Source organism: Scardinius erythrophthalmus, assembly GCF_964197995.2.
Source record: "Scardinius erythrophthalmus genome assembly, chromosome: 7".
In the NCBI taxonomy this organism is placed as follows: domain Eukaryota; kingdom Metazoa; phylum Chordata; class Actinopteri; order Cypriniformes; family Leuciscidae; genus Scardinius; species Scardinius erythrophthalmus.
The window spans coordinates 19,063,406-19,091,250 of NC_138227.1; the positions used below are offsets into that span (position 1 = coordinate 19,063,406).

Here is a 27,845-nt window from a genome sequence, read left to right on the forward strand (position 1 = left end):
GCTTTGTTGGGGACACTTAATATCCAGGAATATTACTGATTTGACTGCACTGACACTATTGAATTGACTACTGTCTAATTCCCCATTAATGACTCTTGTTAGCTGTTTCTTTCAGTAAATTATAAAAAAGTGGAGTGGTTACTGAATTAAGAGGTGCTCAGCAGAGGTGGACAGTAACAAAGTAGTCCTACATTTACTTGAGTACTGTACTTCTGTACACTATTTGAGTATCTGTACTTTACTTGAGTATTATTTTTTCCGGAAACTTTTTACTTTAACTTCACTACATTTAAAATAAAAAATAGTACTTTTTACTCCACTACATTTCTGTCAAGTAACGGCAGTCAGTGGATTATTTTGTTGGCATTTTGGTTGGAAACGTCAGAACCCGACGTCGGTTTGACGTCAACATTTTTGTTGGAAATGAAAGTCGGGTTGACTTCAGAACCCGACTGATATTCTTAATGTTTAGACTCTTGATGTTTAGAATCAGAGTCTAAACTGATAAACTGACTTTACTTTTTACTTTTGATACTTAAAAACGAGTACTTCTGTACTTTTACAACTTTTACTTGTAACGGAGTAATATTTGACCAGTAGTATCCACTGTCACTCAAGTAAGGAAGTTGTGTACTTTGTCCACCACTGGTGCTCAGCGACAGCTATTAAACCTCTGCAGGTCACTTGTCCTACTCACTCCAGGGCAATTACCCTCAACGGGTGTCTCTGGAAGTTGATCAGAGTCTAAACAGGTTAACTGTTTGAAACGTGAACTCTTGCCCTCTAATTCTCTCCAGAACCTAAGCTTAAAGTTCAACATTAGCCCACAGTGAATTCAAGATCCCTACAGCTGTGTACTTTGTTTCCTAAACTGTAAATGATTGATCTTATTATTCACAGAGATTCTGTCTCAAAGCTCCAAAGAGGAGACACAAGATGCCTCAGGAACAGCTGGACACTCTCTGCAATAAAATAAGAGAAGGACTTCCTAAATGGAGGGATATTTTCACATGGTGAGTGAATGCAAGCTTACATTCAGTGGTGTGTATATATACTGTAAGTCTGAGTCTAAACTTGAATTTTTTTTTTGTTTTAGATCATTCTCAAGTCATGCTGTATAAAATGATCATCAGGGTTTAGTGTTGTTTTAGTATTATTTATATATTATTATAATATTTATTAATATTTTGAATGAGTATGTGTATGTGATCATTAGCATGCCAGATGGTTCAGAGGATTTATTAATAGTGCATGATTGACCGATCTCAAATCCTTCATCAAATGGTGAACAGTTATTCAAGCAAATGTTCATTGCAGGCAACTGTTCAAAACTCTGCTGATGGGTCAAGGCCTCTCAGCACTGATCTGTGGGACTGCTGTAACATCTCAGTATCTGGCGTCCATTTATTACCTTGATACACCCATGCTGCAGAGCTTTATTAATTACAGCCTCCTAGGCATCACTTACACCATGGCACTGATCTTCAGAAGAGGTATTTGATCACGGATCCATTCTTGATCAACCATTAAACATTTTTCAGAATAACTAGTACTGTTTTTTGGACATGTAATATTCAGGATGCCTCTCTTTTAATGTAGGTGATGGCAATATTTTGCAGATATTGAAGACAAAATGGTGGAAGTATCTATTGTTGGGACTGATAGATGTGGAGGCAAATTACGCAGTGGTGAAAGCATACCAGTACACCACATTAACTAGCATACAGGTGACAACTTTTTATGAATGTGTGTGTTGATATACGGTGTGTTTACATAAACTACCATTCAAAAGTCTGGCCATTTTAAAGGTTGTGTAGGTTCTTAAAGGAGAACTCGGCAACTCTAGCGAACTCTAGTCACTTCTTCGCTGATTTTCCCTTTTGTTGTCGCATGTTTTCCCCACAAGCTCCCCCTACAGCTGTGGGGGGGGCGTATATTTCACAACACGGTCGTAAAAAACTCACTTGCGGCGGCCTCCTCCCCCTCTCTACCGCTGCTCATGTGCGTTTGTTTTGATCGGAGCAAGCCAACTGTATCGTGTGTGGAGCTTTGTCTACCGAGGTGGGTAATCTGGTAATACATCATACATGCGTGTGTGTTTATGTTGAATTGCCGTAAAGCGATTCGTGTTTCGCGCTCGTTCTCGTTCTCACGAGACTTCCAATTTCTATTTTGCCGGGACGGTAGTCCCCAAGTTGCAAGGTTGGTTTTCCGCCTGGGAACGCTGGGGGGAGTGGGGAAAGTCACCAATATCACCAGAACAGGTTGTTTAACCATCCAAATGATTTCTAGACAGTTTTAAGTTAAAAAAGTTACCAAGTTCTCCTTTAATTTACTGAATTCAAGATGTGTCACTTGTAACACACTGCAAAAGCAGAATCTGATTAAAATTCTCAAAGCAAGTTGTTGTTTGACTAACTGGCTTACTGACTGCATTTCAGCTGCTGGACTGCTTTATTATCCCAGTTTTGATGATCTTGTCCTGGTTCTTCCTGAAGACCCGCTATAGGGTCATTCACTATGTAGCTGTATGTATATGTCTGGCTGGGGTTGGAGCCATGGTGGGAGCGGACCTCCTCGCTGGCCAGGACCTGGGATCTAGTGAGGGGCAAGCTGCTTCTCCACAACATAATTTAGCATAGAACCTAAAATAAGTCAAACCGTGGCCATTATTTATTCCTGTGTCAACAGCCAGTGACATTCTCCTCGGTGATGGTCTGGTTCTAGTCAGTGCCACTCTCTATGCCATCTCTAATGTGTGCCAGGAATACACGGTAAAGAATCTTAGCAGGGTGGAATTTCTGGGGATGGTCGGCCTCTTCGGGTCAATCATCAGTGGAATACAACTGTAAGATGTGTTGATGAACTTCAAGAAAACAGTAGACCTGTTGCTAAAAATCAGAGCTACATCATCTGCACTGTTGTGTTTTGTCACTTGCAGAGGGATTCTCGAACATAACGAAGTGTCTAAAATTCAATGGACATGGGAAATTGGTAAAGTACTGCAATGTGAAATTAAAATACTTTCCATTTGCAGTATGTCGATGACCTCATCTGAGGTTTGATTTTTGTGTTCTCTCCTCAGCTCTGCTCTTGGCCGGATATGCGCTCTGCATGTACGGCTTCTATAGCTTCATGCCTGTGGTCATAAAGATGACCAGTGCCACAGCGGTTAATCTGTCCTTACTCACTGGAGACATCTTCAGCCTGTTTTGTGGGCTCTTTTTGTTCCAATACACTGTGAGTGAAATATTTATTTTACACACACCACACACACACTGTCTGCAGGACATCACTTTTGGCCACTATAGAGTTAGTTACCGGTATTTAAAAATCATAAAGTTCAAATAATATTTTTGATTTTACTATGTTATTACTTTATGGATGATATTTCCTGTTGGGCTTTTCTCCGGAGTGGCTGCTATAGAAGAAGCGTGTGTAAATCATATTTTCAAATGTATTGTATTCCTGTGATGCAAAGCTGAATCATTACTCCAGTCTTCAGTGTCACATGATCCTTCAGAAATCATTCTAATAGGATGATTTGCTGCTTAAGAAACATTTCTTATTATAATCAGCTCAGTTGTGCTGCTAAATGTTTTTGAGGAAACGATACACTTTTGCTCATGGATTTTTTAATGAATAGAAAGTTCATAACAACAGCATTTATTTGTAAGTGTAATAATCGGCAATGGTACGTTTATTACACATTTTTCTGGCCACCTTTTAATTTAATTAATGATAAAGCAAATTGAGAGAAAACGTTATACCAAATAAATGCTGAATAGAAATGACAAGAAATTAAAGTAAAAAATTTACTTTCATATTTTACTGTCTTATTACAAATTTACTGTCTTATTTTGCTGATGGTCTCTTTAATCCTGACATCAGCCAAGTGGCAGAAGTATCTAGATGTGTCCTTGTATTCTTATCTCAAATATTCCAGGTCATTGTGACATGGAGCTTTATATTTCTTTAATGTGTGAAGGTTTTAAGTGCCCTATGCCCCCTGCTTATGCTTTGACCTTTCTCATTTAAAAAAAAGAAAAATAGATCTTGGTAGTTCACAGTACTTTTTTTTGCACTCCTTTCAATATTTTATTTTCTACAACCAGGCCATCAATGTTGAATAAATACATTTTATGACTTTTTTCAGTCCCTTCTCACCTCACCTGTTCTTCCTCAGTTCTCAGGACTGTATATCGTGTCACTGGTGGTGATCCTCATTGGTTTCATCCTGTTTAACACCGTCCCCACACTGAACCAAACTCTCGCCCCAGCGTCTGAAGAGGAAGGTTGTGACAATCACGCCGCGGAGTTTGATAACAGCAGCGTTCAAGGCTGTGTGGATGAGATAAGCCGTGCACAAGCAGAGCAAGATCAAATCAAGAGCCGGCTGGATGAAAGACAGTCAGCATGTGTTGTCATAAACAGTGTTCAAATGTAGTTTTGATAATTCCATGGTAAAACACAATGGAACTTTTATGATGATAGATCAAATGTGACAATGAATAAACTGCATATGACGTAAATGTTATCTCATGACATTTTGTGTTTAAACAGATAAATGATCTCATTGCCCCAGTGTATTTGTTGTTGATATTTATTGTACTGAGAAGTGCTTTGTGAAATATAAGCCTCAATAAAACAAAACTTTGTCGGCCATATTAAGAGGGATGGGTTTATGTTGATTACTCAAATGACATGAAATGCAGTAATATCTTACAGCTTAGATGTGGGAATTTAAAACAGACATTTTGATTGACGCAATGATAATAAATATTATGGTATCATAACTAAATTATATCTTTACAAGCACCAGATCTGTGTTTATGCAAAGAGAGAGTTACCTTATTTAATGTTCCTATATTGTACATTTAGCATGTCTCATAATACTTTTAACAGTGTTTTCCAATTTTGAGACGTATAAAGTATTAACATTACTTGCAGAGAAAGAGGTGTTTAATTTAATAAGTGATTTGCCCTGGATTTTCCCACTACAATATTCTCCACATGGCTTGGTTAAGGTGGGCAGCATCAACCTCCACCCTCAGATATGAATTGAAGTCCTGTCCAAACATTAAAACCAAGGCACATAAATCAATACTGGTTTTTCAAATGCTATGTATCACATATTGACTAATTCAGACAGATAGGAATAGCTTTTGTGACCTGATATTTATCTTGATTTCAGCCAAACTCTCTTTGCTGGATGATCACCAGGGGTGAAAATTAATGATGTGGTTTTGCTTTGTAATCTCAATTATTCTAAATGCCAGAAATCATTCCATTCACAGATGCTGACGCTCCTCATCTTGCTCACCACAAAACTCCTGTTTGTTTTTTACTTGTGTAATTGGAGTAATGTGTATAAAAATATGAGTTAATAGTGTTAATCAGAACTATTAAATGTAAGGCACGCAAAGACCGTTTGGAAGACCATTTCCACCTCAGCATAATTCTGAGATGAAATTGTGAGTCACAATCTGATATAAAGTCATATTCTGGAGATATAGTCACACTTAGCCAACCTTTTTATTTTTTCTACTCTGAGCCACCATATTAGATATTCGACAGTCTGATTAGAACTGATGCACGTGAACAGAACAAGGGAAAGTTCACCCTAAACTTTCATTATTTACTCGTCTCACACTCGCATCATTCCAAACTTGTATGACGTTCTTTCATCTATATGAGGAGATATAGCAGAATGTCGGAGTTGCTCCCCTCTATACAATGAAAGTGGATGGTGACCAACGGCTGAGGTATAAAAAGTTCAGTTTAATTATTAGAGTTCAGTTCCAAGCCTGCTGATTATTTACACGCAGTCCTGAACACCTTGTTTAGTTGGTTGGTTCAGGTGTGTTTAATTAGGGTTGGAGCTAAATATTCATTTTCTATACAAACATGACTCCCAAAATCTGTTGGGTTTAATTGTTTAATACTGAACAAAAATAGTTTTGTAAAAACTATATGGCTTTACTCAAACTGTCAAATGTAGTTAGTTAAAAGTGGAGGTTTAAGAAATATTGTACACATTTAAAGGGATAGTTTACACAAAAATGAAAATTCTGTCATCATTTACTCACCCTCATGTCGTTACAAACCTGGCATGACTCTCTTTTGTCTGTTTTGTCAGTTATTTTGTGAAATGTCTCAAAGTTGTTTGGCTCTTAATGTACTTCAAAATATCTTTCCGCAAAACTGAGTAATTGACTTCTTTTAATTTTTGGGTAAACTATCCCTTTAAGTTCTCTATTTGACTGTCAAATTATTTTGAAGTGTCCACAAAACAAGTAAATGCATTTTTATTTAACATTTGTTCTTGTTTATTTTTTGCTCCTCTTATAACATAATGGACAGTTAGGTCTATACTCAGCCCCAAATTTACAGGCTATATACACAACTTAAACTTTCTCCATAGGGAAAACACACTATATATATGCGCATATATATATATAATATCAGTGTGGAAAGAGGTCTGAAAAGTTGCTCTAACATATATATATAACTGTCATGGTCCCAGAAATTTAAAAGAACATAATATTTTAAAAAGTTAGCACTGAATCATCCATCTACATGCGAAAACAGCCACGTCAATTCGTCTATGAATGTGGGCACAAAACATTCACAAAAACTGACAGCCAAAATAAAAAAAAGTCCAATGCGTTTTCTCTCACACGCTTACAGAAGCGAAACAAATGCAGGGACTCTTGCACAAAATAACGCTAGTGTGATTTGTAAACCTGGTTTGCTCTTATTGGGATAACTGTAGGGGGTCACAGTGTTAGTTTTAAATCAAAATCTCTTTGTACACACAGGCTATTGCTCTACCTGTGTGGCGGTCAGTGCGGCTCAATACAGACATCTTCCCGTCCACGCATTCTTCCTCTCTCAGACTCTTAAAACTGTCCTGAAGCATAAAGATGTTAATTTAAGGAACACGAGGCGACAGCCATCCACCTTCCAATTGCACCGGAACATTATTAGGTCACAAAAACACACACATAAAGCCTCTGTGACGTCCATTCGACACACACAAAATTAATGAATGCATGAAATTTTAACACTCGTGACATCTGCTACATACACAAATAACCATGTACCACCTTTACATATGGCCTAATAACCAACATTTATCACCAGTGGCAAGATGAAGGCATTGAATATGTTGGAATACATTCGCAAACATTGTTTGCACTGTTGCAAACTGATGGCTATCTCATAAGTTAGTTACCTCAGCGAATGGGGAGCACAAGCTGAATTCATACACCACTCAGTTGGATGCAAGTTGGTGGCTTTGTTAGTGAATAACTTAAGAGTGCAGTTGCAACAAGAGAACAATAGGGGGCGTCTGTGCAGCATTGAACAGGACTCCAGATTGACAATGTTAAAGGCACTGCTGTCAGATTCCCAATGACTCACGTGATAGTCACAGAACAAGAGTGTCTACGCCAGCTAGAGCACCACAGATAGGCTACATCATGTAAACTCTGTCAAAAGATATTTTCTTTTAGAAATATCTCACATTCGCTCCAGGTGTCTAAAAGTGACATTGTAGACTGCAAAAAAATAATTTCTTACTCAGTATTTTGTCTTGTTTTCCAGCACAAATATCTAAACATTGAGGAACATTTACTTGTGAAGAAAATTTTATCAAAATTAAACGAGTTTAGTCTTAAAACAAAAAAATATTAGAAATATTCTATAGGAAAACAATATTTTTTAACCACATTTAAAAATTTTCTTGTTTTAAACACTTCATTTTGATATATTTTTTAGAAAACAAGACTTAATATCTTAAGTCATTTTCCTTCTCAATTAAATGTATCTTGATTTAAGAATTTATAGATAATTGAAAGATATTTGTAAAGGAAAACAAGACAAAAACAAGTAAGAAAAGCATTTTTTGCAGAGTAATGATGTTACATCACGCATCAACTATAGTGATAAAATATGACACCAAACTGACCAGGTAAGTTGATTTTAAAATGTCAGTACACCCCCCCAAAAAAAGACGACATTATTTACTTATCCTCATGCCATTCAAAACTTGTATGGCTTGCTTTCTTCTGTCGATATTTTGAAAAATGTCTTGGTGGTTTTTAGTCCATGCAATGAAAGTCAACAGGGTTTAACGTTTTGAACTTCATTGATAAAACAGTTCTTCGTGTGCATGTTTCAGAAAGAAAGAAAGACATAGAAAGAAAGCCATACAGGTTGGAACGACATGAGGGTGAATAAATTGTCTTTTATCTCTGTAGGGACTTCAAGAACTGGTTTGGGAATTACGTCAGACACAACACAGTACGTTAAACCTGGTCTAATGGGAGCCGAGAAGAGTATTCGCATGAGGTGTGCTGTTAGTTGAGGAGTTAGTATGAGGTATTATGGGGGGGCGTCCTTTTAAATAAGTCATTATAACCAGTAGTTAGACGTAATAGGCTGGCTAAGAGTCAGTTTAGGCTGGGACTGGACCACAGTTTCATCATAATATACTCTACTAGAGCCTAAAACACTGAGCAACACACAAGTACTCTAGACTTTGCCTTTACCCACACATAAAGATAAAACATCTCTTTTTGTCTTTTATTATATATCATTATATAGTATTAGACATTCAATAAATTTCTTTGTATCACTTTTTGAGTCTTTATATACTTTCTTTTCATTTGGAATGTACTGAGTCCTGTAGCTTTCTAGTTCGTTTAGATGCAGTGCTGCGTGTGGCTGCAGTCTCAAACGGGGTCTAAGTGTTTATACTCGATCTAGGGGTCTGACTGTCAGCGCTTCAGGCCAGCTTTAGCGTGCTGACTGGGAAGGAGGGCATTGTCACCATAGTGACTGGGTTGAGGACGGTCTGGCCCACCAGCTGAGGGTGATGGGTAACCACTTGAGGACCCACAGCCGTCTGCTTGCCAACCATGGCGGCCTGTGCGGCAGATACCGAAGTGCCGTTCATCTGGGCGTGAGAGAGTGTGTGCGCGATGTGACTCATAACCGCCGGCTGTGTGACCGTAACGGGCTGAGGGTAGATTGCAGGAAGGTGGGCGACAGTGATATGGCTAATGGATTGAGGTCCGGGAGCCAGCTGCACCGAGCTCGAGGAGGATGGGGAGATGTGGGCCATGTGCTTGGAGCCTGGATGGATGACGTGGTTGATGGTTTGGATGACAGAGGCGTGCGACGCCGATCCCGCGTGAGCAATGACGGTAGGCTGCAGGCTGGCTGTGGTCACTATGTGGGTCTGGGCCGGAGGTAGGGTCTGCAGGGCCGGAGCAGATGCTGGGCCATTAGGAGCTTGTGCTGGCATTGAGGACATAGCCGGAGTTGTGAACAAGGCGGCGGCGGCCACAGGGGACAGTTGAGCTGAGGGACTCGGGGACAAAGTTTTAGACTGTTTGTGTGGGATGGAGATGTGCTGTGTTATGAGGGACAGGGACTTCTTTAACTCTGGCTGAAGCGCAGCAGGCACTTTGAGTAAGGCGTTGGCCGTGGGGGATAAGCTCTCATCTTCGATATCTTCATCGATGTTGTCTTCACCTTCTGTGGAGACGACAACAAAATAAAAAGGGTCAGAAACCATTAAGAGATAGTTAAAGAATGAAATTGAAATAGGAACTTTAAGCAGATATACAGTACTGCATCTCTACTGTATCGTTCCGTGGTAATTGACAGATATAGACAAACCATTCTGCAAGACTAACCTGAGGCAGTGGAGGTAGAGGCCTGGTCATCATCTGGTTGCACAGTCTGTCGAAGAACACGGTCGATCTCGATCACATCCAATCGCTGACTCAGCTCGTTCTTCAGCTCAGCCAGTCTCTGCTGCAAGGCGATCTTCTCCCGCGCCAGACGTTCCATCTCATGCTCGTAGTCTTTCTCCTTCCTCTTCAGAGTCTACAAGGGGAAAATGAAGACATAAACAACTGAGCATTTATCCTATGCATTAAGAGCTGGCAGGGTACACTGAAAATCTATAGCTGCAACAATTAAATGTCACCTTGCTGTGCAACAACAAGAATACAAGACCAGCATTTCCAAGCACTTAAGAGTTGGTGGCTATTTTCTTAACCCCTCCCTCTATTATTAAATAAGACCTGCTAAAGCAAAAGTAAAACCTCACACAGAAAAAAAAGGGAACCAGTAACAGACATAAACAACTGGATGTGTGAGAGCTTAAAATACAGGAAGAAATGTTACATTGTAGGTAGACATGTTTGCAAACTACTCCATAAATGCAGAAAAATCCAGTGATAGCTTTTAGATGTGGGAAAATAAGAGGCATTACCATTACAATATAATTATATATATATATATATAAATACGCTCTTTACTGTTCAGGTGTTAATTCGAATTTCTTAGACATTTCACTTTTGATGTTAAAAGTCCTTTACATTTGCCAAAAATAGAACTTTATATATAAACTTCACTATATGTATAACCTCTCATTATATATGCATTTGTGTCATTTATTTCCCTCTCTATATAAAATGATGTCATTTTTACAAATATAAAGATAAAATACTCTGGTCATTCTGGTAAGGGATTATTTTGCAATGACAACCGATAATATCTCTTACTCATATCCTAATAGAGCACAACCAAGGCTGCTGAAATGAATGGCATTTCTTATAAGGAAGCATATGGGAATTTCTTAGGCTTGTTGTAAGTAAAACACATGTCACATGCTTCTCTGTAAGTGTGCCTGTAATCATCTATAGGCGTGGAGGTTATGTTCCTGGTCCTTCCTGGATGTCCAAACACACACCTCCCCCACCGTCTGTTTTTGCTTTCATCAGAGCCCTGCCACGGCCACTCTCTCATACTCACACAAACACGTGGATTACCCAAAGCATGACAGCACCTCCCACTTCTGGGAAGGCATTCACTTGGTGTGCAAGAGTGCACACGCTGAGTAACATCAGTGGGTGGAGCTCATGACGCAGGAGCTCGGCCAATCACAAGTGGACATCTGGGTAGTGCGAGCGTGCCAAACAAGAGTACATTTCTACCTACCCACATAAACACATAGATACTGATCCAGCTTCACAAACATGAGGTAAACTGTAGATCTGAGAAACACGAAGCTCCAAACACACGCAGAGATAGAGTGAGAGGGCAGGGACAGAGGACGAGACACTGCACACACTGGGCAGGGCCCAAGTGACCCAGTTTCCCTGCACTGTCAGCTGACGCATGAGAAACAAACAGGCAACGAGGACGCAGCAGTAGCTAAAGACCTTAAGAGGATGGAGAGCAAGAGATTAAGGGGTCTGTGCACAAACAAGGGGAAATACACTCAACTAAAAACCATGCTGCTCAGTGATCTGACGTGTGAACAGAATGAAATATGAAGTTACTTAAAACATAAAAATATATATAGAAAAAATATTTAAATGGAAAATATGTTGTTAATATATTCACAAAATATTGTACAATATATAAATATTTTATATATAATAATAAAGTTAACGGTGCTCTGCGATTTGTCTAATGGGTGAACAGAATGGACTTTTAAATGTTATATACATTTTTGGTAACATAGTATGGGGAACACATTAACTATTAACTACAACTTTTGCCTCAAACTCCTAATTTACTGCTTATTATTTGTTAGCAAGGTAGTTTTTGTAGTGTTTAAGTTTAGGTATTGGGTAGGATTAAGGGATGTAGAATAAGGCATTGTGCTTTATAAGTACTAATAAACAGCCAATAGCCTAGTAATATGCATGCTAAAAATATATTTTATGCATTATTTTTTTTATATAATAATATTATTATTAATAATTTATTTTATTAACAAACCTAAACTCTGAAAGGTTTATAATAAATATCTCTGTGGACATTGTGTTAAATGATTGTGAAGCTTGTCTAATGACATGCTCTTTAGGAAACTTCAAAATTGTGGTATGTGCCAGAAAAATCGTAGCATAGAAAATATAATACATTTAAAGACACACTAACCCTCAAACATTGAGCAATGACAGTGATGGAGGACGCACATATTACATAGCTCATCCTTCTCCTACACCACGTGCGCTGAACAAGCATGGCATTGCAGAAACAACAACAGCGTGGAAACACGATCCAGGCCAGTCATTTGATATGGGTACAGGTGTCTGTAGATCGCAAGACAGAAGATAAAGAGGGGCTTCCAGCTCGACTCGGGGTCGATAAGGTCTATTCTTCTGCACTCTCGTGAATAATGACAGGTCACTGGGCCAATCGATACACCCCACTTCCTTTCCAAAGCTCAGAGTGCCCTTTTGCCTCCCAGAGGCGTTAGCGACTTTAACTGCGTCTTATTTCGAAGGCTGCGTCCTCCGTAGGTCGCGTTTGTTGGCCGCATACGTCATCGTGGGCTGCTTCATTTCAGTAAACTGAAATGTCAAAGAAATTACAACAATTCACGCTCCACTAGGAATAATTTTATAATGGGTTTCTTTTCTGAAATAAGACATCCTTTATGACGTTTGGGGTCCTTCGGAGGACACATCCTTCGAAATGAGAGACAGCTTTTGTCTCAGCAAATTAAATGGGAGTACTGGACTGTTGTCAAGGCAACAGCTGAAAACCGTCCCAGTTGCCGTGGTAACAGGTATGGTGAGCGGGCAGCAGAGTGTGACAGCGTGAGCATGTGCTGTCTGCACTGGGCAGTGGTATTAAAAGCCTGTTTGATTGAGGACCTCTCAGTGGCTCCATATATAGGTCTAGTGTGCAGGACAGAAGCTTAACGTAACAACATTAACAGGAGGAATCAGAGCAGCAGAACTTAAAATAGTAGCAATATGTGTGACCTAAACTGATCCATCACTTATCCCCACGTTAAAAACATTGCTGACCTATTCTACCTCAGCAACTGTTGTTGTCTGCCATTTTCTCAGACAAGCTTTTGCTCTTTTAAATATACACTATCTTTCAAAAGTTTGGTGTAAGATTTTATGTTTTTGAAAGAAGTCTCTTATGCTCACCAAGGCCAAAATTTGATCAAAATCATGAAATATAATTTCAATTTAAAAACCATGACTTCTGCATGCTGATTGGTCGATACAGCATTCCAATCATGCTAATATACATGGATATAGTAAATAATATGATGTGAAACACTTCTCATTATGCCAAGTTCAAGGCTAACTATATAGATAAAGCTAATAGCACTTTTACGCCCACGTTAGCTCAACCGGACTACATTTCTACCAGAAAACAAATCTAATACTGAATCTCAGTGCAAGCATTTCCTAACAATATCTTCACATTGGTCATAAGAGCCGACTCTGGTCTTTTTTTACAAGTGCGCCCTCCTTTCCCTGGGGGGCCAGTACATTCCTTGCAAGCTGTCTCCACCAGGCCCTCATGGACCCTTCCTCCCACCGCTGATGAGGCATGCTGACAGCTCTCTGGTCTGCGTACTACATCAGGCGCAGCTCCAACTCACAGCTGTGCATGCCTGCCTCTGTTAGTCTCTCACACACACACACACACACACACACACACACACACACACACACACACACACACACACACACACACACACACACACACACACACACACACACACACACACACACACACACACACACACACACACACACACACACACACACACACACACACACACACACACACACACACACACACACACACACACACACACACCGGCCTGCTCTACAAACACCCAAACCCACTGAACTCCTGATCCGTGGACTGGGGCCCCATTCCTTCCCTCCTGCTCCAGCCCAGGACAGCTAAACCGTCTCCTGACTCAATATGAGTGAGATGTTATCATCTCCTGCATAGGAATAACAACATCTGGATGGTGTTTGAGGAGGAGATAAATGTGAATCTTTGTCGTATTTATATCCTGGAGGACATGGAGGTAAAATCAGGTCAGTGCCTAGTCTAGCCTAGTGCCTATCATCAAGGCCGATATATTGGACAATACTTGGCATTCTTTAATAATCAGCATTGGGGCAATTCCGCGCAAAACTGTCACATCCATAACAACAACACAATGCAATGGTATTTAGTTGGCGTTATGGATGTGACATTTTTGCGTGAAATTGCCCATTGGTCAATACGTTTTTCTGCTTGGCTGATGTGGGGGAAGCGGATTCAGAATCTTTTACTGCGCTGAGAACACCAGCGCCTGAGGGTCGGAGCTAACATTCTCCAACGTAATTAGTTTACTGCTTCTGTTTAACAGTTCCGTCTAATAAATCATTAAAAAATGTGAAAAATACTATAATGTAGTGGTTCTCAAATTATTGCGCCTGCCGGGGGTGGCTCACACAGGTACTGTAGCTGAGGAAAAAAGAAAGAAAAAGAAAACAGCTGTGGCAACAGCATTCGAGTGTGTGATTGGTGGTTGGCTCTCTGCCTTAAACATGGCACCAAACAACAATTCCTCTAAAACTTCCTTCTTCAGACAGTTAACTTTGCACGGTCTAAATAACTCCAACACAGAAGATCCACGCCACAGAAAAGCACCTCAATCAGCAGACGGCACCACAAGCTGCTGTTGTGAACTCGGCGTTCAACCTTCAACAGCAGACCAAACGTCTACACCGGACGCAACCGTTGTCACGTTCACACGCTGCAACAGCTAAAAGCTGTCTACACGACGCGACCGTTGCAAATCCATTTGTCCTTTTTGTTAAGTAGCGCGAGCACTTGGAGTACAGCATAAATATAAACAGGGCATCAGTTTACTTTTGGGAATTTGTTGTGTCGCGCCACATCCAGTGTAGACAGAATCACTGATTATAATGGGTTTTATTGACTTTTGTCGCATCACACCACTAGCATCTGGTGTAGAAATGGTGAAAGTGAAGAGTTTTTCATTACATTTTAATGAAAAAATTTTTTTTTTTGTGAAATTATTTGGTAGTCAGAGGTGAAGTGGGATCAGGGGCACCAGAGTTTTTTTAAATGTTTGATGATTGGCCAAAAAAACGCTGCTGTTATCGGTATCTAAGGTATAAATCTGTTTATTTTAGGCTTTATCGGTCACCCTGTACTCTAAAGGCCTCTTCACACCACACATACAAACACCAACAAACAAGCTGGCCGTTGGATTTAGAATTTTGTGAAAAATCATCATGTTCACACTGCCCCAACAGACACAGACAAACACTGATTGAACAAGTTCAGTCGGGTGAAAACAAACCCCGACCAACGGCATCAGGGGTAACACACTGATCCGACAAAACCCAACAAACTTGTTTGTTAGCGTTTGTCTGTGCGGTGTGAATAGGCAATAAGATATCGAAATTAGGCATAAAAAAACCCCAAGCTGAGCACATGACCTCCCCATCCCCCATCGGTTTGCTATCTCAGTTACTCACTTAAGCTCCGCCCCCATGACTATGCACATGCAAGTGTGCATTTGCGTCTTCACGTTTATGTATATACAAGTGTGCGTGCATATGATGGATTTGTAGGAGGTAAAAATTGACCTGATGTTGTCACATGCAGTGTTAGATGGGGAAGGGGGGGGGGGGGTCCTGTGTTTGCAGACTCCGTTCTGCAGAACAAAAGAAGGGAGAGAGAGAGAGCATATGAGCCACGTTGCAGCCACGCTCTTCCTCATAAACAAGCCTGCAGTGAAAGATATTCCGTGACTCCAGTTTGAGGCATTTGGTAACTCTGCCTATTCAAGCACAGCTGTAAATCTCACCGGGTCTCTGGTTTGACATGGTGCTGAAAAAGAGGAAGTCTTGTACTGCAGTTTATATTTTTGTGGAGACAGAAAGCTCAACCTACAACTAATATATCCTTTGACTGCCACTGCTTGTTAATAGCTTGGACTTGATTAAACCCATCCTGGGATGTCATCCACGTCAAATGTAAACTTTTTTCACTTAGGATGTCAGATAGATTTTTAAAAAGAACATTGATCCTGGCTCACTTAATTCCCTAGTGTAAATTAAACACCAAAAAGACGAATGATTATTTATATTACAAATACAAACACACACAGTTCAAAAGTTTGAGGTCAGTAACATTTTATTTAGAAAGGGAGCATTAAATTGAACAAAACTGACAGTAAAGACATTTATGATGTTACAAAAGATTTCTATTCATCAAAGAAAAAAAGAGAAAAAAGTATAATTTTTCTAAATTGTAATAATATATGCCAGTTTTAACTGTTTTTTGATCAAAGAAATGCAGCCTTGGTGAGCATAAGATATACTTCTTAAAACATTAAAAACTCTTTCCAACCCCAAACTTTTGAATAACAGTGTATAAAAAAAAACTATATTTGCCAATCTTTAAAGTAAAACAGAATGAATTAGGTTGGAATTAGCATTTTATAATTGCAACTGAGCTAGATAGCCAGTAAGATGAGCTTTTTCATGTTGCTAATAACTCTTTTTGTCCTAATAGTTTTGAGCGACACGAGAATAGATGAATGGATGACAGGATTTTCCATTTAAAGCAAATGATCTGCAGATGGTGCTGACATTTACCAAAGAAGACTTGTTGAATCAGCTACATTGAAATTGCAGTGGTTTGTACAAAAACAAATGAGTCTTTTAGCATACGTAGTAGGAATCATGTGATCCTGCCCACAAGGACAAGCCACTAGTTTCTGCAAAGCATGATATAGATGACCAACTGACCCACATCGGCCTTACTCTACACACTGCTACACAAAGGCAGGAAATGAATCAGGAGGATTTCACAGGATTCCTTCTGGTTTTGCAAATCCTGATGACATGTTCAATCAAAATCCTGCTGATCGTGACACATCAGGGTTCACGCCAACATAAATCTGCGTCATAAAGCTCACTGATATTTACAACTGACCTTGTAGATTTCACAATACATGCAAAAATAAGAACAAAACAAATTCTCAATATTATTATCAGGTTGAAACAATACATCAGTCACACAGTCAGCACTGAAACACAATGCACTGCAAACTGCTAGGCAAAAACAGGTCCTGCAAGGTTGCTTAAATAAAAGGCAGAACCTAATGCGGGGGTTTCAGGGATGTGGCTAAACTAAGATGGAGCTCTACGAGTGTGCCGTGCTGCGGCAGGAACAGCGGCTGGAGGGGTGACGTCACGAGGCTCTGTCTAGCCATGTGCTCGCTACTCATGTGGCCGTGGCAGGGAACATGAGGGAGAGACTGGGGGAAGGAGGAAAAAAAAGCACAGAAGGAGGGAGAAATGGAGGAGGAGCTCTGAGCTACATGACATGGAGAGAACGGCAGGGAAACTCCTGAGACCTATCAGGACTGTAGGATAACATTTAAAGAAACAGTCACCAGAAACTGTTCACTTTCTGGACTATGTTATTATGAGATATAAAATGAGACTAGTGTCGCATGGAAAATTAAAATATAGCTGCACATTGCAAAACAACAATATGAAGAATGAGTCAAAACCACAAGGACTGCTGAGTGACAACTTCCTCAAGACTTTCCATGACAAACAAATTTCTCTGAATATTCAGAGAAATGAAACAAACTTTTTTCACACTTTTTTTTCAAACTTTATTCACCCGCCACATATTCGTAGATTTAGTACTAGTTAGCCAAGGCAACATTTCCAATTTTTATAAGTTTTTCATGTAATATTTATATTTTATTTCATCTCTATTTCAATTACCAAAAACAATTATAATAGTTTTAGAGTGATACAGTTCCATTTAACATTAACTTACATTGAAAAATACTAGTTAATTTCAACATTTACTATTACTAAAAACTTTAAAAAAAGTTGTATCTGTTAATATTATTTAAAGGATATAGTATAGCTTTTATTTTTATATTTTCATCCTTCATTTAAATATTAGTAATTTTGCTGTTAATTAATTAATTAATTAATTTTATTTCAGTTTTAGTGAGTTTAGTATGTTTGCCAAGGTAACATTTCTAATTTTCATACGTTTTTTTCATGTAAATTACCAAAAACAATTGTAATAGTTTTAGTGCAATACTATTCTATTTGTTAACAATAGTTAACAACATTAGTTAACATTGATAAATGCTTTAGAAGTATTTTGCAATGTTAATTTCAACAATTACTAGCACATTACTAAAATCTAAAGTAGTATCTGTTAATATTATTTAAAGGATCTGAGTTAACATGAACTAACAATTCACAGTTGTGTTTTTATTAACAACGATTAATTAATACTGTAACAATTATATTGCTCATTGTTAGTTAATGGATTATCTAACGTTAACTAATGGTACCTTATTTTAAAGTGTTAATATTTTAATTAACAAAAACGACACTGGTATGTTACCGTTTGGCCTAAACACATAGTTATTGTCGCAATTTGTCCCGCGAATAATGAATCACTATCAATTACTTCACTTTGAACGTCAAAAACCAGATTTGACCGACCTGGACACAAACTGTGCCACAGCCCCACCTCCAGAGAACATCGCAAAACACACTTACACGCAAACACAACACTAATCATTAAAAGAGAAGCCCCGTGACCAGCAGGCACACACTAATCTTTTAGCAGGAACACAGGACAAAACAGAAAGAGAGATGGAGAGATACACTGACTGGGAAACAGCTCATATCACTGACTGACTAGCTAAACAATAGACATGAACTTCTTACAAGCCTGTTGTCCAGGAAAAACATTTAAAGACAGTAATTACTCAGTGTCACCAGTAATAAAACATCCAGAATGACTAACTAAACAAAATGTTACGTTGCTGTTTTTGTCACACTGTATCAGCGAGCTTTGAAAATACTGACAACACACTCCTGAAAGGTCCTCACAAATAGAAAGTTGGAAAGTCTAATTCATGTATGTTAATTGGTTTGTTCAGAGTCAGACAGTAAATGGACTGTGAATGTAAACAAACTGGTTAAAAAAATTAAAAAGGCAACGATTCTTCCACCTCATGCTAAATAAAATTGATTTCATTTGACTATATAGTTGAATAAATATGTTGTACTCATATATATCACATTACATTTATGTATACATAAATGTATTTTTAAACGATGTAGTCACTATAATTGACTTTGTAGTTTAAAAATACATTTATGATCCGGACATTTAAAATCTAGCCTTAAACAGCTTCAATGTAGTTAACTGTTTTATAAGTAACATATGGTGTTGCTAGGACTTCTTTATCCAGTAGCATGTAAATCTACAGTTTCAAACTAGATCTCAAGATTAATTACATTTAATCACAAAATAGGATTTTCCAAATACAATGTATTGTACAATATACCATATATTCAAAAAACTCCCAGAATACTGAACACATCCTGCAGAAATCCAAGCAAATGGCTGGTTGTTTTCAACAGGCCATGTGCTTTAAATAAATACACCTTAAGCCTGGTTGAGCAACAGGCAGCAGAAAGCGGGAAAAGCGATAATGGTTCGGCTGGTCGGTCTGTCAAATCTACCAATGGCTAGAAGCGAGCGGCTTAAGGGAGGGAGGGGGATCCAGTGACACGACTTCTGTTTCCACACTGCCCTAGTCTCCTGCACGTCTTGTGCCTCGGCTAAATCAAATCCAATTTCTTCCAAAGGGTCTGCCTGTAGCCGAGCACATGTGTGAATGAGGCGCTGGTTTAATCAGATAGAGCAAAGCTTATGATCTCGGTTTACATGAACCAAATGAAGCGATGGTTAAGGAAAGGTGCTCTGCTCACACAGCAGGAGGGAAGCAATCCTGCTAATCTCGAGCTTAAGATCAATCAAAGAAGCACTGGAAATATCTCATTTTCAATCTTCAGACAAAACCACTGCAACTAACAAACTCAAGAATGCCTCATCGGGTGGTATTCCCTTCTGCTCGAGCATTGTTGACACGTGTAAATATACACCTCAAGATGACGTGAGAAGAGATGTAGACGTACAGCAGACAGTGAAGATTTATAACCAGAGACGGCGCTGAACTTACCTGAATGTATCTCAAAGCACTTCTCAGAACGCTCAGATTGGAGGTCTTCTTCTCATCAACATTAGGGATGTTCTTCTTCAGAGTCTCAAAGCACTCCTTTAAGTGTGCACGTCTGAAAAAAGAAGATCATTCATAATTAGAGAAGTTATAATCGACAAGGGTTATTCCTAGTCGCAGCATTCAATTATGATTTTAATATTTTGAATAACTATAAAAGGCCAATAGCAAAATCTGTTTTTGATTAATTTGTATATCAATCAATGGCAGACTTGTTTTGAAACATCTTTATTATACTAGCGTACAAAGCTTTGGGGTCAGTAAGTTTTTGCGTTTTGTTTTTTTAAAGAAAAGTATTCTTTAATTCAGCAAGGACACATTAAATTGATCAAAAGTGAAAGAAAAGTCATTTAAGGACTATTTCAAATAAATGCTGTTCTTTGAAACTTTTCTATTAATCAAAAAATCCTGAAAAAAAAACATCACGGTTTCCACAAAAATATTAAGCTGCACAACTGTTTTCAAATGGTAATAATATTAAGAACAACATCAGCCACAAATCAGCATATTGTAATGATTTTTTAATTATCATGTGAAACTGAAGACTGGACTAATGATGCTGAAAATTCACCTTTGCAGCACATGAATAAATTACATTTTAAAATAGAAAACAGTTATTTTAAATTATAATAATATTTCACAACATTACTGTTTTTACTGTGTTTTTGATTAAATAAATGCAGCCTTGAGCACAAGAGACTTCTTCAAAAGCATTTAAAAATCTTACCCTCCCAAAAATTTGAATGGTAGTGTACACCTTCCATCACCTTCTATGTAGAAAAGCATTGGGTGAAAGTCATTTAATAGTGGTAAACCAACAGCAAACAAAGATGACCTTACCTGTTTTTTTCGAGCTTATTGTGCACTTCTCTCGTCCCTGCCCTGTAAACACGTCATACAGTCTTTAATAGTTAGCTCCCAAACATAACACAAACTCACAGCCATAAAACCCGCTATAAAGTTCTCATGTGATTCAGTCTTAAACACTGGTCAACATGGTCATAAATGACAGCTTCACGCCCTCACTCACCCGCCAGGTCTTTTCTTGCCATCCAAACTACGGTGGTCATCGGACGGGCTGAGTTGTGCTGAAGAAGGTCCGGGCTGGGGGAGAAGTGCATGCTGGGAGGATGCGATGATGGAGTCCGGGAAGGTTTGGAGCTGCTGGGCCAGTTTGGTGCTGTTGAACTGAGACAGTGATGTGGTTTCTGCCTTCACCTGAGACGGGATGTGGGGCCGCTGGTGCAGTGCATGCTGGTGTGGCAGCGAGTGGGCATCTTTTCTGGGTGGCGTGAGGTGGGGTGCTGCCGATGGGCTGAGAGCTGTGGTGGGGGGTGGAGGGAGGGCGGGAGGAGTGGAGGCTACCACCGGGATAGGGATGACTGTGATGGGCATGGTGGGGGGAGGGGGTGGGGGTGGTGGAAGAGGCTGGGCCGGGGCAGGTATGTGGCGATGCTCAGGTCCGGACTCCTCCACCCAGGTCACATGGTTCATTCGAATGGGTTGAGTATAAGAGCTGACTTCTGCTCTCCGCTTCTCCGCCTCCTGTTCACGGCGCCGCCTTTCCTGAAGCTCATTCTCTTCTGTTGAAAAAAAAAAAAAAAAAATCTATTAGCCTATTGGTTCTTCAATGGCACAAAAAAATACTTAAATAATACATATTTATAAGGAATGTACCGATATTGCATTTTTGGACGATACTTTTTACGAACCAATTATTTTCATGTTAAGTCCAATGAAAGACCAGATTTAAATAAATTAAAAATCAAACACTAAAAATGTATTAGAATTTTAATTTAGGCAGCACAGCATTAGTATTCACAGTATTTTTCATTGTTATTTTAGTATTATATATTATATCATAGTATTTATTACTTTGTTTAATTTTAAAATTGAGTTTTAATTGTTTTGTTATGTAGGTTTTGTAATTTTCCATTTAGCTTTCGTTTATTTTATTTCAGTTGTAACAATTTTAGTACTTCAACGTAAACAAGTATTTCAGTTAGTTGCCAAGGCAACATTTCTAATTTTCGTCTGTTATTTAGGTTGTTTGTCTAAGGCCCCGTTTACACGATGGGAAAACGCAGATATTTCCCTGCGTTTTGGCCTGTCATTTACACGAAAACGCCGTTTTTATCCCAGAAAACTCCGGCCAAAGTGGAGATTTCTGAAAACGCCGGTTATGTGTTGCCGTGTCAACTGGGAGAAACGGGGTTTTAGGTTCTCAAACGTCACATTATGCGCCAGAAAATGCTTACGTCATGTGAGCGCCCTATGTTTAGAGTTTGTTTGGCTACTATTTGATCATGGATGCTATTAAAGTGGTACTCATTTTTACTTTTGTGCAAACGCTTTTGGCCTGTTTGTATTTGCTTCGCTGTCTGTCCACACGAACGAACCTCGCGCCATGTCTGTTGTTTTGAAAGGAACAGGAAGTCGCTCGTGCTATTCGTTGTTGTCGATTTTGAGGATTCTGATTGGCTTGCATGGCTTTATCCTTCTCCCTACACTGCCGCCCATTGTATTTATGCGGGTTGATGTAAACGACAACTTCTTTTGAAAACGATGTTGTGTGCACGATGTTATTTTTGAAAACGGAGGGGGAGAAATATTCGTTTCTCTAAATACCCGGCTATGTGTAAATGTGGCCTGACATTTACATTTTATTTTATTTCAGCCCTATTTAAATTAACAAAAAATATTTGTAATAGTTTTAATAAACGATAACAACACTGCTTTTAATAACAGTTGATACAAATAAATAAACAGTCAAAAACTGATACATGATTGTAAATTATTTTTCTAAAATTAAATGAACTTATTTTATTCAGCATTTACTCAAAAATGCATTACAAATCTGTAAACATCCATCCATTATATCAGTCTATAAACGTCTATAACAAAAATACAAGATGATAAATAATCAAAATGGATGTCCTCTCTGTCTGCAGTCTCTCTCAGTATGACCCAGTAAACAGTGTTCAAGGAAATGTAAGAGACTGAACTGTATGTTGCACTGCAGTAACCTCTGACCTCACACATATGATGCAATATCTCATCTAAACTAGGGCATATAATGGAGACAAGGCAGCCCCAAATCAGTATAGGTCAATAAAGCAGCCTGAGATTATATCCGTCTCCTTTAAAGGAGCTTTTGTGTGTGTACAGACAAATAAGTGTTACTTGTTAACAATGGGGGATAGAGACTACACTGTTAGAGCACATTGTGTACAGGCTTCAGGCTAAAGTTTCTCTGGCCTAAATGGAAACACGATTCTTGCCCCCCTTCTACCACAATCCCTTCTTCAGCAGGGCTACTCCAAAACACCACAGGACGGCCTTCTGAACCTTCGCCAAACCTTCAGTATCAATTATACATGCCGTTGCACCCTACTTGACACCGTTTATGAAAAATAGAGACATTGGAGAGACACAAAAACTATTTTTTCACTTAGAGAGGAGAACTAGAACTACATATGATGCACTAAAGGACTTCCACTGCTGTTCACCAGTAAAGAAATTAAGGAAGTTATGTCTATTTTAGGTGAAAAGATTGCCCCCAGACTGAACATTCAATCACTTTGTTTTTTCCCCCAGTTAAATGTTTATCCGTTTAATGTGCAAACCCAGTTAACTAAAAGTAACCCATTCGTAGGTTGATTTTCCTGAAAAGTATGTACACACGCAGTAAAATTAAGGTTTTTGAAATGCTCACCAAGTTTACATTTATTTGATAGAAAATACAGTAAAAAACAGTTATTGTTAAAATATTATTACAATTTAAAATAACAGTTTTCTATTTTAATATATTTTATTCCTTTGATGGCAAAGCTAAATTTACAGCGGCCATTACTCCGCATTAACACTGAACTCACCTGATAAACGTATAGGTTTTGCTCAGATAAAGTACATTTAGATATTAGCTCACTGTTGTGGGGCTGAAGGAGAATTATCCTGGTCAGTTGTTTTATGGTTAATCCAAGTCAATTTTCATTCCAAAAGTTCTCTATACAAGGGGCGTTTCCTCCAAGGAGGCAAGGGAGGCAGTGCCTCCTCACAAAATTGGATGAGAAAATAAATAATCCATGTAACAAAAATAAAACAACGCAAATAATACAAAATGTGACATTTAAAACGTCTGCAAATCACCGTTTCTAATGTAACACTGTCCAACAGCGACACCCGCAGGTAAAGTTACGTGGTAGGTAAAGTGGGAGTCCATGTCTCTCTTGCCTCCCCTGAGCCCATTGAGTTTTAACAGACCCCCTAAAGCATGTGGTGGGTTTGGTGGGGGGGGGGGGGGGGGGGGGATTGAGAATGAACTGGGAAAAGTCAGTGAGAGGAGGCAATGCCTCCATCACGCTATGATTGGTTTGTGCAATAAATCCCGCCTCTTATTTTTGTGTGTGTTCCGCATTTCGCGATTAAGTCGGAATGAACATTATGGCATTAATGGGAAGAATAATTTTAAAACTAAGTAAACATCTCACCCACTTAGATATCACCTCTTTATGTCAGGTCAAAATCAAACTTGACATGGCCTGAAAACATAATGACTGAATATGTAAATATATTGTTTAAATTATTATTGTTGTGAGTTATTATTAAATATAACATTAATAACATTGTACAGCTGTATTTGGTTTCTTTTTTTTTTAAATGTAATGTAATGTATATTTAACCAGTAAAATGTGACAACGTTAAGTCCATCTGGGACATCAATTTACATTTGGACTTTACCTCATTTCAGAACACCAGTGACTGCAAGCCACTGCCCTATATGCATGTCCCTAACCTATCAGCCAATTAATGCCAATTAAAACATTAAAAAATGTTTAATTGTGCAATCTAATGCTACTTGTTTTAAAAAATCCTCTTAGTGCCCAGGGTAGTAAAGAGGTCACAGGCATATGAGGTGCCCTAGATAAAATGAAAAAGACACAGGTGTGTGTGCCTGGAACGTCATGAATCTCATTAGGGTGAAAAGCAGGACAGCATCAAATCATGTGCACTCAGAAGATAATGAGACTTAAGACAGTCATTCTTATCGTGTGTGTCAGCGAAGGGGGTGGTGAAAGTGCTCCAACCTAATCTCAGCCAATCACAGCGCAGCAATCCACCCCCAACCAGTCACCACTATGCTATTTGAATAGCACACGCTTCCTACTCTGAAAAGAGATGTTGGGTTAGGAAGGAGGAGGGGGAGGGGGGGGAGGGGGGTGTGGTGGATGTCTAGTTCCTATGGAACCAAACAACCAATTACCAGAATACACAAGGAAGCACAATACACACGAAAAAACAAGTCTTTCAAGTCAACATAAATTAAATGTGACTGTTTGGTCCCTCCCTTATCTGACATTACAAGTAATGTGACATATATATACAGATAGATAGATAGTGGTCAAATCGATTAATCGTATCTAACATAAAAGTTTTTGTTTGCATAATATATATGTGTGTGTGTGTGTGTGTGTGTGTATATATATATATATATATATATATACATATATATATATATAATATATAGTGTGTGTGTCTATGTATATACACTAACACAAATATATATTTATATAAAGTGTGTGTGTGCGTGTATAAAGAATACACACACAGACATACACATATACATATATATTATATATACATATACACACACACGCATATTCAAACACATATATTATGTAAACAAAAACTTTTATGTTAGATGCGATTAATCTGACAGCACTGTATATATTGTCAGACAAGGAAGAGAAGCCCTGATGGACAACACCTGACTGTCCAAAGTATTTTGTTATACTTATTTAACACCTACAGAGGGCAAAGGGTAACTGCACAAAGGAAATGACTGTACACCAGTTTGCAATGCAATTTACAGCCCAGCTTAACCTGCTATCTGAATGCTTTTACCAAGTCACATGATGAGTAGAATTCCAGTCAGCTGTGGTGAAATACAGAAGTGAAACTGACTGAGAAGATTTGTACCACGCGCGTAGACTGGTGTAAAATACATGCATGTTAGTAAAAAATACAACATTTAGACACTGCCTATGGGAGGCCATTTGCGGCACTTAATAAGCATTTAAGAAAATGAAATATCAAATGAGAAATAGAAAATCAGCTGAAAATCAATTAAGCAATACGTTTTACTTATATAGCACCTTTAAAAAAAAAGCAAACACAGCTGACCAAAACATAAAACAAAGAAACACAGGTCAAACCACACATTCATGACAGAAGCTCACAGTGAATTGAAAGAAAGAAAAAAGGTTTTAAGAGACAATTTAAAAACAGTTAAAGACTGTGCCGGCAATAGCAAAGGCTCTATCTCCTCTATAATTTTTTTATAATTTGGAGTAAATAATAGTATTCAACTTGAAAGTGCAAAAAGAAAATATAATATTCATCCATGTTCATGTCAACTTCATGCAGCATGAAAAATAGTATTATATATATATAGATATATATAGAATATATATATATATAATTGATCAAATCACTTTGTAATAACATTCTAAAATGTTAATGTAAACTAAACATTATTATAAATCAATATTTTAATAGTATCAGTTGCTAAACTGAATGTATTTTATCTATACATTTTCAATTATCTTTGACATTACATCAATATCTAAAATGATTTAATGGGTTTCTCAATTGATTGCGTGATCCTAAAGCCAACAAGCTTGTCATTCATTCAGTACTTTGCTAAGAGCAACACGATTATCCCAAAAAATACAGGAGTGCGTTATATAACTGCAGTAGTCTACATTTCGGAAAGGCAAGCATGGGGTTACTGTCCTACTTTGCCTCTGGTTGTAAACCCCCTCCCGACACAGAGGAGCGCCTGGCGCGCACATGGAGGAAAGGGGAGGGCTCTGTCCACGCGGTTCTTAAAAAGGGCGTGGCTATGGCAGACACGTCACCCGAGCGCTTAAGGGCGTGGCTACGGCTGACACGTCACCGAGGAGCTTCAGATTCAGAAAGCGCCAGAGAGGACTCATGCAGCGCGGGAGAGAAAACAATAGTGAGATAAATAAGCCGTACACTATTGCGCTGCAGAACACCATAAGCAAATTAAATAACACATTACACCCAAACCTTCCTACAGAAAGGATGCAGATAAGAGCTGCGTAATGTGATACTTGAATTATGTAAAGAGCAACTGGCACTCGCGCACGTACTTGTAAGCCACCGCCCTTAAAAGCAAGCAGGTATGTTTTCCTACATCGACACTGCAATAAAGTGTTCAATCACTAACTACCCCAACAGTCAAAGCAGATAAACTTACATTCTCTGCATTTTAATGCATGGCTGTCACTATGCGAAACACATCCGTTTACTACACTAGAAAGTAAGCGTAAGGATATTATACTGCAGTTTTGCAGACTCTTGTTATTATCGGATTATTCCCAACAAAAATCTTGATGTCACGCACTACACCCAATCCTGTAATCACAGCCTGTGACATCACATGCAACAATGTCTCAAATTAACCGGCTACTCCATTAGAGAACAACACTGATTCAGTAAAGTGACCCTCTGCCTGTTATAGGGGACTGCATTCCCATAATTTTCCTTTCTTACCACGTGCTTTCTGTTGTTGCAGGGCTTGCAATTCCAAAAACTTCGCCGCCTCTAAAAGCGTCTCGATACTCATCTCTTTTTCGTGTTATGGTCCAGAAAACGATTGGAGAACTGAATTAAAATGCTAACTAGTTAGATTCAAAAGCTTCTGCTCGGGATCCAATCTTGTCGTCTATAAAAAAAAAAATTATAAAAAAAGGAAAGACGTGACTGGATCCCCCTTGAAGTCACTCTTCCACACGCACGTAGAGGAGTCACAACAAGATGGCGGGTTATTCAGTCAACACATCGGGCCATTGTACAGACAGTTAGG

At 38.7% G+C, this 27,845-nt stretch overlaps 2 protein-coding genes across 2 annotated transcripts; one reads left to right on the forward strand and one right to left on the reverse strand.

The window, feature by feature from the left end:
• Positions 1-906: 906 nt before the first annotated feature.
• slc35f2l (info solute carrier family 35 member F2, like) lies at positions 907-8,371 on the forward strand (the record flags this gene model as incomplete). Its single annotated transcript, XM_081370827.1, has 9 exons — positions 907-1,013; positions 1,318-1,493; positions 1,600-1,727; positions 2,442-2,601; positions 2,692-2,848; positions 2,942-2,994; positions 3,086-3,240; positions 4,187-4,361; positions 8,265-8,371. The coding sequence occupies exons 1-9, from the start codon at positions 937-939 to the stop codon at positions 8,369-8,371; spliced, it is 1,188 nt and encodes a 395-aa protein (XP_081226953.1). The 5' UTR covers positions 907-936.
• Positions 6,306-27,790, reverse strand: mnta (MAX network transcriptional repressor a). The gene is made up of 6 exons (XM_081371207.1): positions 27,533-27,790; positions 20,982-21,534; positions 20,792-20,833; positions 19,895-20,006; positions 9,708-9,900; positions 6,306-9,546 (listed from the first exon to the last, which is right to left on the reverse strand). Exons 1-6 carry the CDS (start codon positions 27,603-27,605, stop codon positions 8,792-8,794), a joined length of 1,728 nt encoding a protein of 575 aa, XP_081227333.1. The 5' UTR covers positions 27,606-27,790; the 3' UTR covers positions 6,306-8,791.
• Between the last annotated feature and the right edge of the window lie 55 nt (positions 27,791-27,845).